Below are 13,586 nucleotides of genomic sequence, written 5' to 3'. Positions count from 1 at the left end.
TCTAGTCCTGGTCTTGGAGATGGTTCTGCTCACCACTTATGAACTGAAGAGGGAGAATGAATGAAGCCAGGCCTACCGTCTTGCTCGGTCTTTGTCATCTCCTCCAGCTTCTTCTGCTTGAGAGTGTCCACTACGTCAGCTAAGCTCCCTTTGCGCCGTTCGGGCGTTCCAAACGCTGCCCCAGAGATCACGTCACTGCGGTCTCGGCCTCCTTCGTCGGGCTTGTGTGGTGAGGTAGTTGCATTGCGGAAGGAGTACAAGGAACAGACCTTGTTGTTGTCACTATCCTGTTGAAAGAGAGAAGAAACAGTGGGTTAGCATAAAGTGAGCGTTTGAGGGCACTGGGCCTCTACTCGCTGGAGTTTAGAAGGTCGAGGGGGGACCTCATTGAAACTTACAGAATAATGAAAGGCGTAGAGTGGATGTGGATAGGATGTGTCCACTGGTGGGAGAGTCTAGGACCCCGGGCCAAAGCCTCAGAATTAAAGGGCACTCTTTTAGAAAGGAGGTGAGGAGGAACTTCTTTAGTCAGAGTGTAGTAAGTCTGTGGAACTCATTGCCGCAGAGGGCTGTGGGGGCCCAGTCAGTGGATATTTTTAAGGCAGAGATAGGCAAATTCTTGATTAGTGTAAGAAGGAATTGCAGATGCTGGTTTAAACTGAAGATAGACACAAAAAACTGGAGTAACTCAGCGGGACAGGCAGCATCTCCCTGAGAAGGAATGGGTGGCGTGTTGGGTCAAGACCCTTCTTCGGGCATTCTTCCGACCCTATCAAGGCCGACCAAGATGCCACATCCAATCTAGTCCCATTTGGCTCATATCCCTCTCGAAAATTTCCTATCCATGTCCCAGTCGAAAAATATCTTTAAAATGCTGTTATGGGAAACAGTTCTGCCTAGAACCAGAAGAAATCGTAGAGATTTGTAGATGTAGCTCAGTCCATCACAGAGACCAGAATTCCCACCATAGACACCATCTATATTTCATACTGGCTTGGAGAAGCAGCCGACATAATGAAAGACTTGTCGCACCCCAATCATTCCTTCTTCTCAACACTCCCTTCAGGCAGAATGTACCTGGAAAGTGCTGGAAAGTGGAAAGCTGGAATGTGCGCACCACCAGACATAGGAACAGCTTCTGCCCCTCTGCTATCAGGCTGAACAGTGGCCAATTAAGCCTACCAGCTTCCTATGTATTTAGCATGTGAAGCTGAAACCAGAGCATCCAGTGGAAACCAACACGATAGCAGTTCTTACTTGCAGCAGCACAACAGAACATGTAAACATAGTTGTACACTGTAAACAATATAATAAACGAGAAAAAATGTTTTTTTATATATATATACACACACACACACATATATATATATTTTATCTATACCCACATATTATATATACATAAATACATTTATATACAAACGCATATATATATATATATATATATATATACACACACACATATATATTTTTATGATGGTACCTGGCAAATTAAGTTCCTCTGCCAATTTATGTTGAGAGAAACTGTACATGCAAACTCCACACAGACATCACTACAGACCAGGATTAAACTCGGGTTATTGCAGCTGTGACTATCATATTTACAATTAAAAAATATATATCTTTGGGTGGATCATCTTCACTGGGTGAATATTTTTCCATATCTATTCCTTTACTGGGTTGCCATCATCCTGCTGTGAAATTCTGGAGGCTCTCCATTTTAGTACAGAAATAATGTTTTTCTTTCAACCATCTCTGCCCTATACCCAGAAAAGCATCACAAACTTGATAATAAAGCATGACAAACTTGGTAATAAATTGCAGGTTAATGCAGGATGTTGAATCAACTGACAACCCAAGCAAATCTGTTGTTCGTTTAAACCAGTGATGTCACCAGTGGCGGCACAGTGATGCAGCAGGTAGAGCCGCTGCCTCGCAGAGCCAGACACCCGGTTTCGATCCTGACCTCGGGTGCTGCCTGTGTGGAGTTTGCACGTTCTCCCAGTGGGTTTCCTCCAGTTGCTCCGGTTTCCTCCCACATCCCAAAGACGTGCAGGTTTATATGGCCCTCTGTAAATTGCCTCTACAGTGGCAATGGATGGAGGGAGTGGATGAGAAAGTGGAATAACATAAAAATAGTGTGAATGGGGTGATCGATGGTCAGCATGGACTCGTTGGGCCGAAAGGCCTGTTTCCATGCTGCATCTTTCAACCATTTCAATCAATATTTCAATCAATAGAGAAGTCTGAAGAAGAGTTCCGACCCAAAACATCACCTATTCCTTTTCTCCAGAGATGCTGCCTGACCTTGCTGAGTTACTCCAGCTTTTTGTGTCTATCTTCGGTATGAACCAGCATCTGCAGTGGCTCCCTACATAATATTTAAATCAATCATCAATTGCCCGGACGGTGCTAGGTTGGGGGTTGAGGCCCTAGACTGCCTCATTTATAATGAGGAACAAGGAACTGCAGATGCTGGTTTACATCGAAGATAGACACAAAAAACTGCAAAAGTCACAAAACACATGCCAATTGGAGGAACAGCACCTTGTATTGCACTTGTCAACTTACAACCCAGCGGTATGAATTTGATTTCTCTAATTTCAAATAACCCTTGCATTCCCTATCAATCTATCCCTCCCCCACCCTAATCATCCTGCTAGTTTCACTGTACGTTCCCCAATGTTATCATCTCTTCCACAGCCAACAATGGACCATTGTGGGCACTACCTTTCTGGAGTCATTGGTGCCGGCTCTGATTTGTTCCGTACCTTTTCATACAGTACTTCTAATTTCCCTCCCCCCCCCCCCCCCCCCCCCCCCCCCCCCCCCCCACTCAGTCTGAAGAAGGGTCTCCCCCCCCCCCCGCCACCTATTCCTTTGCTCCAGAGATGCTGCCCGACCTGCAGAGTTACTTCAGCACTTTGTATCTATCTTCTGCCTCATTCATCGTCAGTCTGTGATCAATGGGGGGTTTTGCTGACTACAAGCTCTTGTAATAATGACATTGCACAGAACATGTCAGGAACTTAACTCAGGCGATCGTGCCGATGATGGTTTCATCCAGAAAGCCAGGGGCAAGTCTCTTGTGAATTTTGCAAACTAAATTGGCCCGATTCTTATTACATTAAAGCCATAAAAGTTCTGTGAAAATGGAATTAGGGTAAATGCAAAATAAAGTATTGATAATCGGCATGAACAGGCTTTCAGTGATGATCTCTGCGAAGAAGATTTTCTTCCAGATAAAATGCGAAGGATGATTTTTGCACAGTTCTGAGTGTTTCCTGAGATTAACAGCTCTCTCAGCACTCGTCGAGAAGTGAGATCCAATCTCGACGCACGGGTTTCACGGGTGTGCCACGCAGCAACTCAAGCTATGGGTGTTCTTTGACACTACGACCAAGCCAAATATTGCATCTTTCATGCGAGGTTAAGTAACACACGGCGTTGCTCGTACAACCCAACGCCAAGCCCCTCCGTATGCGGAGCCACCGACAATGACACAACTAAATTAGATCTCAGCAAACCTCCAATTTATTAAATCTGTATCTATTGAATGTTGTTGATTGGATTAATATTGTTTTTAAAGGTCTACTGAGATCGGAGCTCTGCAGAACTTCATTGTTCCCTGAAGGCAGACTCACTGACAAAAGCTGCCGATGGTGTTGAACGAGTGCATCTGTTCTCACTGTGTGTCTGCCTACTGACATATGTGGAGCAAGCAGTTACATAAGATCGTGTTGTATAGCCAGGAGCTGGCAGAGTAAACCGGGCCAACAAGAGACTTAAAGGAGCAAACTAATCTCAAACTGAAACTGCAACATTCTCAACCCTCGTATCTTCAAAACCCCTACTTGGAAGATTTGCGATCTGGCTAACTTAGTTTAGATTGGAGATACAGCGTGGAAACAGGCCTCTTTGGCCCACAGAGTCCATGCCAACCAGCGATCAACCATACACTAGTTCTATCCTACAGAGTAGAGGCAATTTTATCATTTTTTACCAATTTTTATAAAAACACTAATATCCCACTTTCTCATCCACTCCCTATACACCAGGGGAAATTTACGGAGGCCAGTTAACCTACAAACCTACACATCTTTGGAGTGTGGGAGGAAACTGGAGCACCTTGAGAAAACCCACACAGTCACGGGGTAAAGGTGTAAACTCTGCACAGACGGGCTGGAAGCCGGGTCTCTGCCACTGTGAGGCGGCAACTCTACCATTCCACCGCAGTGCCAACTCTTAAGGGAACGTGTGAAGAGCCATCTCACAAGGTGAACCATTGAAACCAGCTCTCGCAGGCGGATATAAAAACATCCCATGGAATTCCCTGCCACAGAGGGCAATGGAGGCCAAGTCACTGGATGGATTTAAGAGAGAGTTAGATAGAGCTCTAGGGGCTAGTGCAGTCAAGGGATATGGGGAGAAGGCAGGCACGGGTTATTGATAGGGGATGATCAGCCATGATTACAATGAATGGCGGTGCTGGCTCGAAGGGCCGAATGGCCTCCTCCTGCACCTATTTCCTATGTTTCTATGTTTCTATGATGACAGAAGTCACTCCAAAATGTCCAGAAGGCACAGATGCTTGAAAACAGATGCGGACTACCAGACTCAGGTACAGCCTCTGTTATCGGGCTTCTGAAAGGTCCGTCCACAAGCTAGGGTACTGTCCGATTCACCTCTACCCCATTGCGGACATTGGACTTTGTCCATGGAACTGAATCCTGAGAACTATATTCTGCACTCTGTGTCTTCCCCTCTGCTCGACATATTGTACATGAGTTGGACTTGATTGTACCAATGTATGGTACAGTATCTGTTTGGATGGCATGCAAAACAAAGCTTTTAACCATACCTTGGTATACGTCAAGATAATCTTAATTCTAAACAATATGCATTCTTCCCACTCTATCTGCTTGTCCTGTGTAGACTTATGGAGTTATGGACATGGACCCAAAGATCTCTCTGTACATCAAAGCTGTTAAGGGCTTTGCCATCAATTGTACATTTTTCCCCTTACATTGGAATAATCACACATACATATTAGAATTGAGAGTGTAACTGGGAAATTAGTAGTCAAAATAAACCATAGCCAGTTCCCTGTAGACTTCCCAGCTTCTGCTAGCTTCTGCTCAGTGCAAATAAGTGCTTTTTTCAATTTCAGACAGCACACTCCCATATGAGTAATATTGCTCAGTTAATTACAAAGAGCTTAATTCTGCCCAGATTAGTGTGGGCTTCTCTGACTACTGAGCACTCCTATCATTTGCAACCACGGAGGTATCACACAGACCCTCAAAGCACAAGAAAGTACAGACATCTTGGGATAATTCCTAACCAGAGATAATGGGCACAGGCAGACGCATCTTTTAATTACCTTTATTTCAACATTTTAATTAAAGAGTATTAATTGTATCATGTCGCAGTGGTTCAGTTGTGGTTGTCTTTCAGTTGTACGGCTGGGATGAATTAAAACCATCTCTGGAGTTTATTTTCCTTTCTACTGGGACAAACCAACATTTAGCTCAGAATTCCATTATCCTCTATGTTATTCTGTATTGCCGTCATCGTACGTTTGCCAGATTAACCCTGGTTCACATCTGCATTGAATTCCGAGATGGCAAAATGATAACATTCGATGCCGACGCAAGGAACTGCAAATGCTGGTTTACAAAAAAAAAGCCACAAAGTGCTGGAGTAACTCAGCGGGTCAGGCAGCCTCTCTGGAGGGACCCTTCTACGGACTGATTGGAGTAGGGGGGATAAATCTGGAAGAGTGAGGTGGGGGCGGGACAAAGCCTGGTGAGTGATTGGTGGATACAGGTGAGGCGAGGGTTCATTGTCAGATGGGTGGACAAAGACCAGAGGATAGGACAAAAGGCCATGTGATGAGAGAAGTGAAGTGTGAAGCCAGAGGAAAATGGAAGGTGAAAGTGGGTATAGGTGAAAGGGTAGGTGGAAAGTGGAATGGGATAGGGAGAATTGGGTTCACACCCATTATATTCAATGAAAGACTTCAGCCATTGAGGACATTGCCATTTCAAACATGAAGTCAGATCACAAACTTATAGACATTCATCTATGATGTGTGTGCGAGCGTGTGTGTGTGTAAGCGTGTGTGTAATGGCATCAGTTTTACTGAGTAATATATCTTGCGCTGCTGAAAGTAAGAATGTCATTGTTGCATTTTGGGACATATGACAATAAAACACTCTTGACGTGGGTCATGCCCATCTGTACTGTTGATACCAATGGACCCGAATATGGAGACGCAAAATGCAGATGCTGGAATCTTAAGCAAAACACAAAGTGTTGGAGGAACTCAGGTGGTCAGGCAGCATCTGTGGAAGGGAATGAACAGACGATGTTTTGAGTCAGGACCCTTCTTGGGGAGTTTGCATACTGGGGGCATGAACATTGAATTCTCCCAATTTTGCCAGCCCTTGCTGTCTCCTCCCCTTCCCATCTCTCCCTCAGCCCTCGGGCTCCTCCTCCTCCTTTTTTCTTTCTTCTCCCCGCCCCCACCCCCCATCAGTCTGAAGAAGGGATTTGGTCCGAAACGTTGCCTATTTCCTTCGCTCCATAGATGCTGCTGCACCCGCTGAGTTTCTCCAGCATTTTTGTGTCCCTTCTTGAAACTACTGAAGATGGTCTGAAGAAGGGTCACCGACCCAAAACCTTGCCCGTCCATTCCCTCCACAGATGCTGCCCAACCCGCTGAGTTCCTCCAGCACCTTCTGTTTTGACCCAAAGGGTTGTGAGTAGGATGGACAGCTAATTGGCTTTGTGCATGCATGATTCAGCATTGTTTTGGCTACAGCAAAGTAAAAGAGACCTCTGATCGCCCAGCTATTACACAGAAGTCACTGCAAAAACGATCTCATTGTTATGTGCAAGCCTCCCAGCCCTTAAATGCCAGCAATTGCCTATAATTTCACATTATTAGCTGGTTCCACAGATTCCACAAACACCTTTATTGTCCAGGCTGTGGTTACTGAACCTTTAAGAGTTGAACAGACATAAAAGATAAATCCAAGTAAAGAAAGGAGGAGAAGGATTGGCTGTAATCCAAGACAGATAATCCTTCTAAACATGCAGGAATGCAGTAATCTCCCGAGTGAATGTTGGCTGTTTTGGCGTACGGGTAATTTCATTTGGAGTGCATGTCCTGGCCACAAAGTGCAGCCACCATTGTTCCGCAATCATACAGGTCCACCCTCTATCCCAGTGTTTAGAGGTGTAAGGTATGGCTTCTCCTTCAAGAGATGGGTAAGGCATTTAATGTTTAGTTTACAGATACAGCGCAGAAACAGGCCCTTTGGCCCACCGGGTCCACACCAACCACTGATTCCCACACACTAACACTATCCAACACACACTAGGGACAATTTACAAATTTTATCGAAGCCAGTTAGCCTACAAAGCTGTACGTCTTTGGTGTGTGGGAGAAAACCAGAGAAAAGCCATGCAATTCACGGGGAGAATGTACAAACTCCATACAGATGGCGCCTGTAGTCAGGATTGAACCCGGATCTCTGGCACTGTAAAGCAGCAACTCCACCACTGTGCCACCTTGCCGCACGCACAATGAAACGAGTACAAGCCAGAACACAAGATATTGCCTATGACGTGAATGTACGGAGGCACAGTGGTGCAGCGAATAGACCTGCTACTTCACAGCGCCACAGTCTCAGGGCCCATCCTGACCTCGGAGGTTGTCTGTGTGTGTGGGCTTAACATGTACTCCCTGTAGCCGGGTGGGCTTCCTTCTATTTCCTCCCACATCGCAAAGACATGCGGGTTTGTAGGTCAATTGGCATTCTGTAAACATGCCTCTAGTGCAGGGGTGGGGAACCTGCAGCCTTCTAGGCCATTAAGTGCGGCCTTTTGAATGAATCCAAATTTTGTAGAACAAATCCTTGTATTTTTATTAATATGTTTTTGTTTGTCCTTTATTATTTTTATTTTAATCTTAAAATGAACGTATTTCAAATACCAAAGAGTAAAAGAAGATTCAACAAAATAATCCTCCCTGACTGACGACCACAATTTAACCATTAGTAAGTCATGAGGGCTATTTTAACACTTGTTATGCTCATGATTTAGTTCTAATGCGCCTCCAGAATGTATGTTAACTTTGACATGCACAAAAAATGCTTTTCAACCACTTATTGCTGCGAATCTGCATTCTCCTACCGAAACCAAATCAAGAACCCCCTTAAGGTCACAAATGACGGATACCCACCTAGAAGATCAGCTGAAACTGCGTACCTCCATGTTGCAACCAAATATTCAAATGCTTTCCCACAAATAGCAGTCACAACAAAGTCATTAAAAGGTTACTTAACTTTAGAATTATTATTTTTTTTCATTTTCTTGAAGTTAGTACATACTAGTTATTTTTTTACAAACTAATGTACATTTTGAAGTACATCTAATTGAAGTTTCTTGGATGCGGCCTTATTAGATTACAACTAACTTAATGCGGCATTCCAACATGAAAAGGTTCCCCACCCCTGCTCCAGTGTGTAGGGAGTGGATGGGAAAGTGGGATAACACAGACCTAGTGTGAACAGGCTGGTGTGGTGGGTAGACGGGGCTGTTTCCATGCTGTTTCTTTCAGCAATCAATCATGTTTACTTTAGCTTGGTTTAGTTTAGTTTAGAGATACAGCATCGAAACAGGCCCATCGGCCCACCGAGGCCACGTTGACTATTGATCACCCGCACATTAGTTCTATGTTATCCCACTTTCCCATCCAGTCCCTATACATGAGGGGCAATTTACAGAGGCCAATTATCTTCAGTCAGACTTTACTGGATTTTATCTTGCTCTAAACGTTATTCCCTTTATCCTGTATCTGTACACAGTGGATGGCTCAATAGTAATCATGTACAGTCCGCTAACTGGTTAGCACACAACAAAAAGATTTTTACTGCACCTCGGTACACCAGACAGTAAACTAAACTAAATTAAACTAAAAATGAGGTCCAAGGTGAGCTGGACAACTGGATTCAAAATGGCTCAGTGACAGATGCAGAGGTCAGTAGTGGAGGGCTGTTTTCCTGATTGGGTTAGGGTGTCATTTTCTGGACAATGGGACAAATTTCTCTCTGGTCCTCACTGGAATCACGGCTTGAGATGTGTTATCCCCATGTACTGCCACTTTATACTGGCCCATGGTCTCATTATCTTCATCCAAATCTACTGGCCTTATCCTGGCCCTAGTAGGAGTCAGCCTGGGTGGTGGTTTAGCTCTGGTTTAGACCAATGTCTGGTTAACACTGTTCGGCGACTGGGTCTGTAGTGCCTCAATGCATTTCTCTCTGCCCTCTTCCTGTGATGGGTTGACCAATTCATGATTCAGCATCTTGGCCCAGGAACTCGAGAGACTGGGCCCTGTGCTGCTGGATGTGTCCGCTGCCAGGTTTGTACTACTTCCCCCTTGTTACATTGCTGAGCTGTCCTATCAGTCTAGGATTAGGTTATCATTTACTGAAGAAGGGTCTCAACCCGAAACGTCGCCCATTCCTTCTCGCCAGAGATGCTGCCTGTCCCACTGAGTTACTCCAGCATTTTGTGTCTCTCTTAGGTTATCATTTATTGGGCAGTGGGAAAAAATGCCCTCTGGGGCTCAATGATCTCCCCCTGGAGATTCCTTTTCACCATGTACTGCCACGTTGGTTTGGCCCACAGTCTCATTACCTTTGTTCCAATCTACTTGCCTTTACACTTGCCCTTCTGTAGATTAGTAGGAGTCAGTTGGGGTGCACCCTATGTTTGAGCTTATGCCAGGTTAGGGCCATTGGGATCTAGTGTCTGTAACTCTTCCATTTCCTCTCTACCCGCTTCCTACGGCCAGTTAACCAATTTATGTTTGTTTCTCAGCCCATGATCTCGAGGGTCTGGATCCCGTGCTGCTGGAAGTGTCTGCTGGACTGGACTTCTTAGGGTTAGGATCAGTCACTGGCCTGTGACCTGTTGTATGTCAGGGACCTGTGCTGCCTCCACTGTTGTTCATCATCGTCGATACCAATGCCATTACTGAAGCTCCTTTTCTCTCTCCACGGATGCTGCCTGATCCACTGAGTATAACCAGAGTTTTTGATTTAAATTATTGTCTGGCCAGCCTGATGAAAGTTTTTGGGAAGGTAATAAGGAAGCACATTTACCATCAGGCCGATGAAAAAATAAAACCCCATTGAATCCAAGGGAAAGGGACAAGTTTGTGCTGAAATCGGTATAGTGCCAGAATGCATAGGGCATGTATGGAGGGCTGTACTGTTGCTTTCTTTATCATGAGTTTATTCTGCTACTCTGATTCGATTGAAAATCTACCAAACTCCAAAGGATCATCCATGGTTTAGGTTTATAATTATTACCATATGTACCGAGGTACAGTGAAAAGCATTGTTTTGCATGCTAGTCAATGGGATCAGATTTACTTTAGAGAGACAGCGCGGAAACAGGCCCTTCAGCCCACCGAGTCCGTGCAGACCAGCGATCACCCTGCACACCAACTTTATCCTACACACTAGGAACAATTTACAATTTTACCAAAGCCAATTAACCTACAGGTCTGCACATCTTTGGGGTGTGGGAGGAAACCGAAGGACCCGGAGAAAACGCACATGGTCACAGGGAGAACATCCAAACTCAGTCAGCATAGTCAGCACAGCACCAGAGTCAGGATAGAACCTGGGTCTCTGGCACTGTGAGGCAGCAGCTCTACTGTGAGGCAGTGCCCCTGTGCCGCCCTATACACATAGATACAATCAGTTAAAACTCAAGAACAATAGGTAGAGCAAAGGAGAAGATACAGAGTACAGAATATAGTTCTCAGCATTGTAGGGCATCAGGTCCAGAGACAAAGTCCAATGTCCACAATGGGCTAGAGGTGAATCGGACAGTACCCTATCTTATCCATGATATGTTCAGTGCTCTAATTTCACATTGGCACTTTTCTTTTACTCCGATTACAAACAGTATAAATTCTAGCCTTCGACAGACTATATTATAATAACTCAAGGGAAAATGCAAAGAATGTTAGAGAATCAACATCAAAGGCCAATTCCTAACCATTAGATGTTAATGTTTATCTTATGTACAAGCCTCTTTCTATCTTTCTTCATCTTCATGCTTCCAGTGAAGCCAGCATTAAGATCGGCCCCATTTGATTATTTAGCTTCCTTTAAATACATCCACATTGTTCATATGTCCCATTCCCATCAGCAGCAAGTCCAACATTTCCTCCACAAATTTCTAAGCACAAAATTATTGTCTGAATCCCTATTGGGTTTCTGGGGACTATCTGACTCCTCCCACAAATGAACACTCCCAAAGTATTGAAGTAGCTCCGTGATTCAGGCAGCATCTCTGGAGAAGTGTAGGAAGGAACTGCAGATGCTGGTTTATACCAAAGACAGACACAAAATGCTGGAGTAACCTAGCAGCACAGGCAGTATCTCTGGATCGAAGGAATGGGTGATGTTTCGGGTCGAGACCTCACTTCAGACTGAATGGGTGACGTTTAGGATCGAAACCCTTCTGAAGAAGGATCTCGATCCATGATGTAACCCTCCTATCCCGAGAATAGTTCGGCTGAGTTACTCCAGCATTTTGTGTCTATCTTCAGCACCTCTCAAGAACAGGTGAGGTTTGGGTCAGGGCCCTTCTTCAGACCCACGTCTCTTTATATCATGGCACGATACAAGAATATTTCAAGTGATATTATTAGTGAAGATTTCTAAAGTGTTCAGAACTCATTCAGCTCAGGACTGAAGGAAAATTCTTACATTCTCAATGCAACATTTTTTCTCAAAGCAATCTCAATTATTTAACCATGCATTATCTCACGGCAGTATGTAAAAACCCAGTCAACATAATCTCTGAAGAGAGATACAATGGGAATGATAGGTGCTTAATGAAAATATTTGTAACACTGAAGCAAGAACAATAGAAGCCATTATATACAGTAATATACAACCAATTCACTGAATATATGATAGGTAATGCAATCAGCCAGATGATGAAAGTATATGGCCAGGGGCAAAATTCCAACATTGTTATATCGAGGTTTACCAGCTTAAATCATTCTATTCAGCGAGTATAGACTAAAATGTTCGAATATTTATTTATAATTTTATGGTGAATTTGGTCTCAAAATTCACAAACTATGTAAGGTGATCCTTACTGGTGAAATACAACTGGCTTTTTGATAATTACTCACGGCATAGACTTTAACAACATTGTTGCTAACGACAATCTCTTAAAGGAAAGTCGAAAGGAATTACTTTTTGTTCAAAGTATTTCCTCTTCACTCTTATCGAAGAAAATTATGTCATATCTTAAAACAAAATCAAATTTCCCAACTCATTATCTTCGTGTAATTTAGCTCTTCCGCCCACCAGAGCCAGTCGGTTATCAGCCGTTAGACTTTAGAGATCCAGCATAGAAACAGGCCATTCGGCCCATCGAGTCCGTGCCGACCAGTGATCACCCCGTACACTAGCTCTATCTGACACACTAGGGACAATTTTACAACTTGCCAAAGCCAATTAACCTACAAACCTGCTTGACTGAAGTGTGAGAAGAAACCGGAGCACCTGGAGAAAACCCACGCATTCACAGTGAGAACGTACAAACTCCGTACAGATAGAACTCGGAGTCAGGATCGAACCCGGGTCTCCGGCGCTGTAAGGCAGCAACTCTACCGCTGCGCCACCCTCAAACCCTGTCCTGGAAGTGTATAACATTTGCAAAGACACACTGTATTGTAGTCACAAAGTTGCAAAGACGACCTCATGTCCAGCAGATCAATTTAGGCAATTGTCTCCCCTCGGAGCAGATTCCATTGAAAATTATCTGACTTTGAAGCATGCAGCCCGGGGGATTTGACACTGGGACAATGGTGGGAGGCTCCAGTACTATGGCATTTATTTCCCGATTATACTGCCGAAGCAGCAGGAACAAGCTACAGTGTGTTCTTCAGCACGTACTGTATACTGGACAAGACATACACAGATTGTTCTCTACACTGGAAAACCAGCAGACTGCACTCAGGGTATATTTTCCTGAGTTGTTGTTCATCTGGCAACATTTGATGCCTCTGGTAACAGATAATGTAGTACAGTACATGGGACACACAATGCTGGCGTAACTCAGCGCATGAGGCAGCATTCCTGGAGAACATGGATATGTTCTGAACATGTTTCTCATCAGACTGAAGAAAGATCCTGACCCAAAAAAAACTATCCATGTTCTCCAGAGATGCTGCCTGACTCGCTGAGTTACTCCAGTACTTTATGTGTTTTTTTTTTGTAAACCAGCATTTGCAGTTCTTTCTTCACGGAATACTGTGTTGTGAACACTTCATAGAGTTTTGTTTCTGCACATTTATAAACTTTCTTTTTCAACATGAAATTTGGCACATGGAATATAATGGCTGCCCTTCACATTTTCCTCTTCTTTTCCTATATTAACTTGAGGTTGGAGGAGATGCAGGTCCCTAGATGTCAGCTGATCTACATCGGAAATAGATGTCAGCTGATCTACATCGGTGCATCTCCTACAACCTCATCTAT

At 44.2% G+C, this 13,586-nt stretch overlaps 1 protein-coding gene across 6 annotated transcripts in view; it reads right to left on the bottom strand.

The window, feature by feature from the left end:
* The window catches only part of sox6 (SRY-box transcription factor 6), a 428,636-nt gene that overhangs the window by 345,678 nt on the left and 69,372 nt on the right, over positions 1-13,586 (bottom strand). For all 6 annotated transcript variants that reach the window (XM_055649876.1, XM_055649875.1, XM_055649878.1 and 3 more), the window contains exon 3: positions 77-287. In XM_055649876.1, coding sequence (XP_055505851.1) covers positions 77-287 — 211 coding nt within the window. The remainder of the gene's footprint in view (positions 1-76; positions 288-13,586) is intronic.

The sequence above is a fragment of the Leucoraja erinacea genome, chromosome 18 (assembly GCF_028641065.1).
Source record: "Leucoraja erinacea ecotype New England chromosome 18, Leri_hhj_1, whole genome shotgun sequence".
Lineage (NCBI taxonomy): Eukaryota > Metazoa > Chordata > Chondrichthyes > Rajiformes > Rajidae > Leucoraja > Leucoraja erinaceus.
Note: the sequence above shows the minus strand (reverse complement) of the source record. Positions and strands in the feature narration are given on the sequence as shown.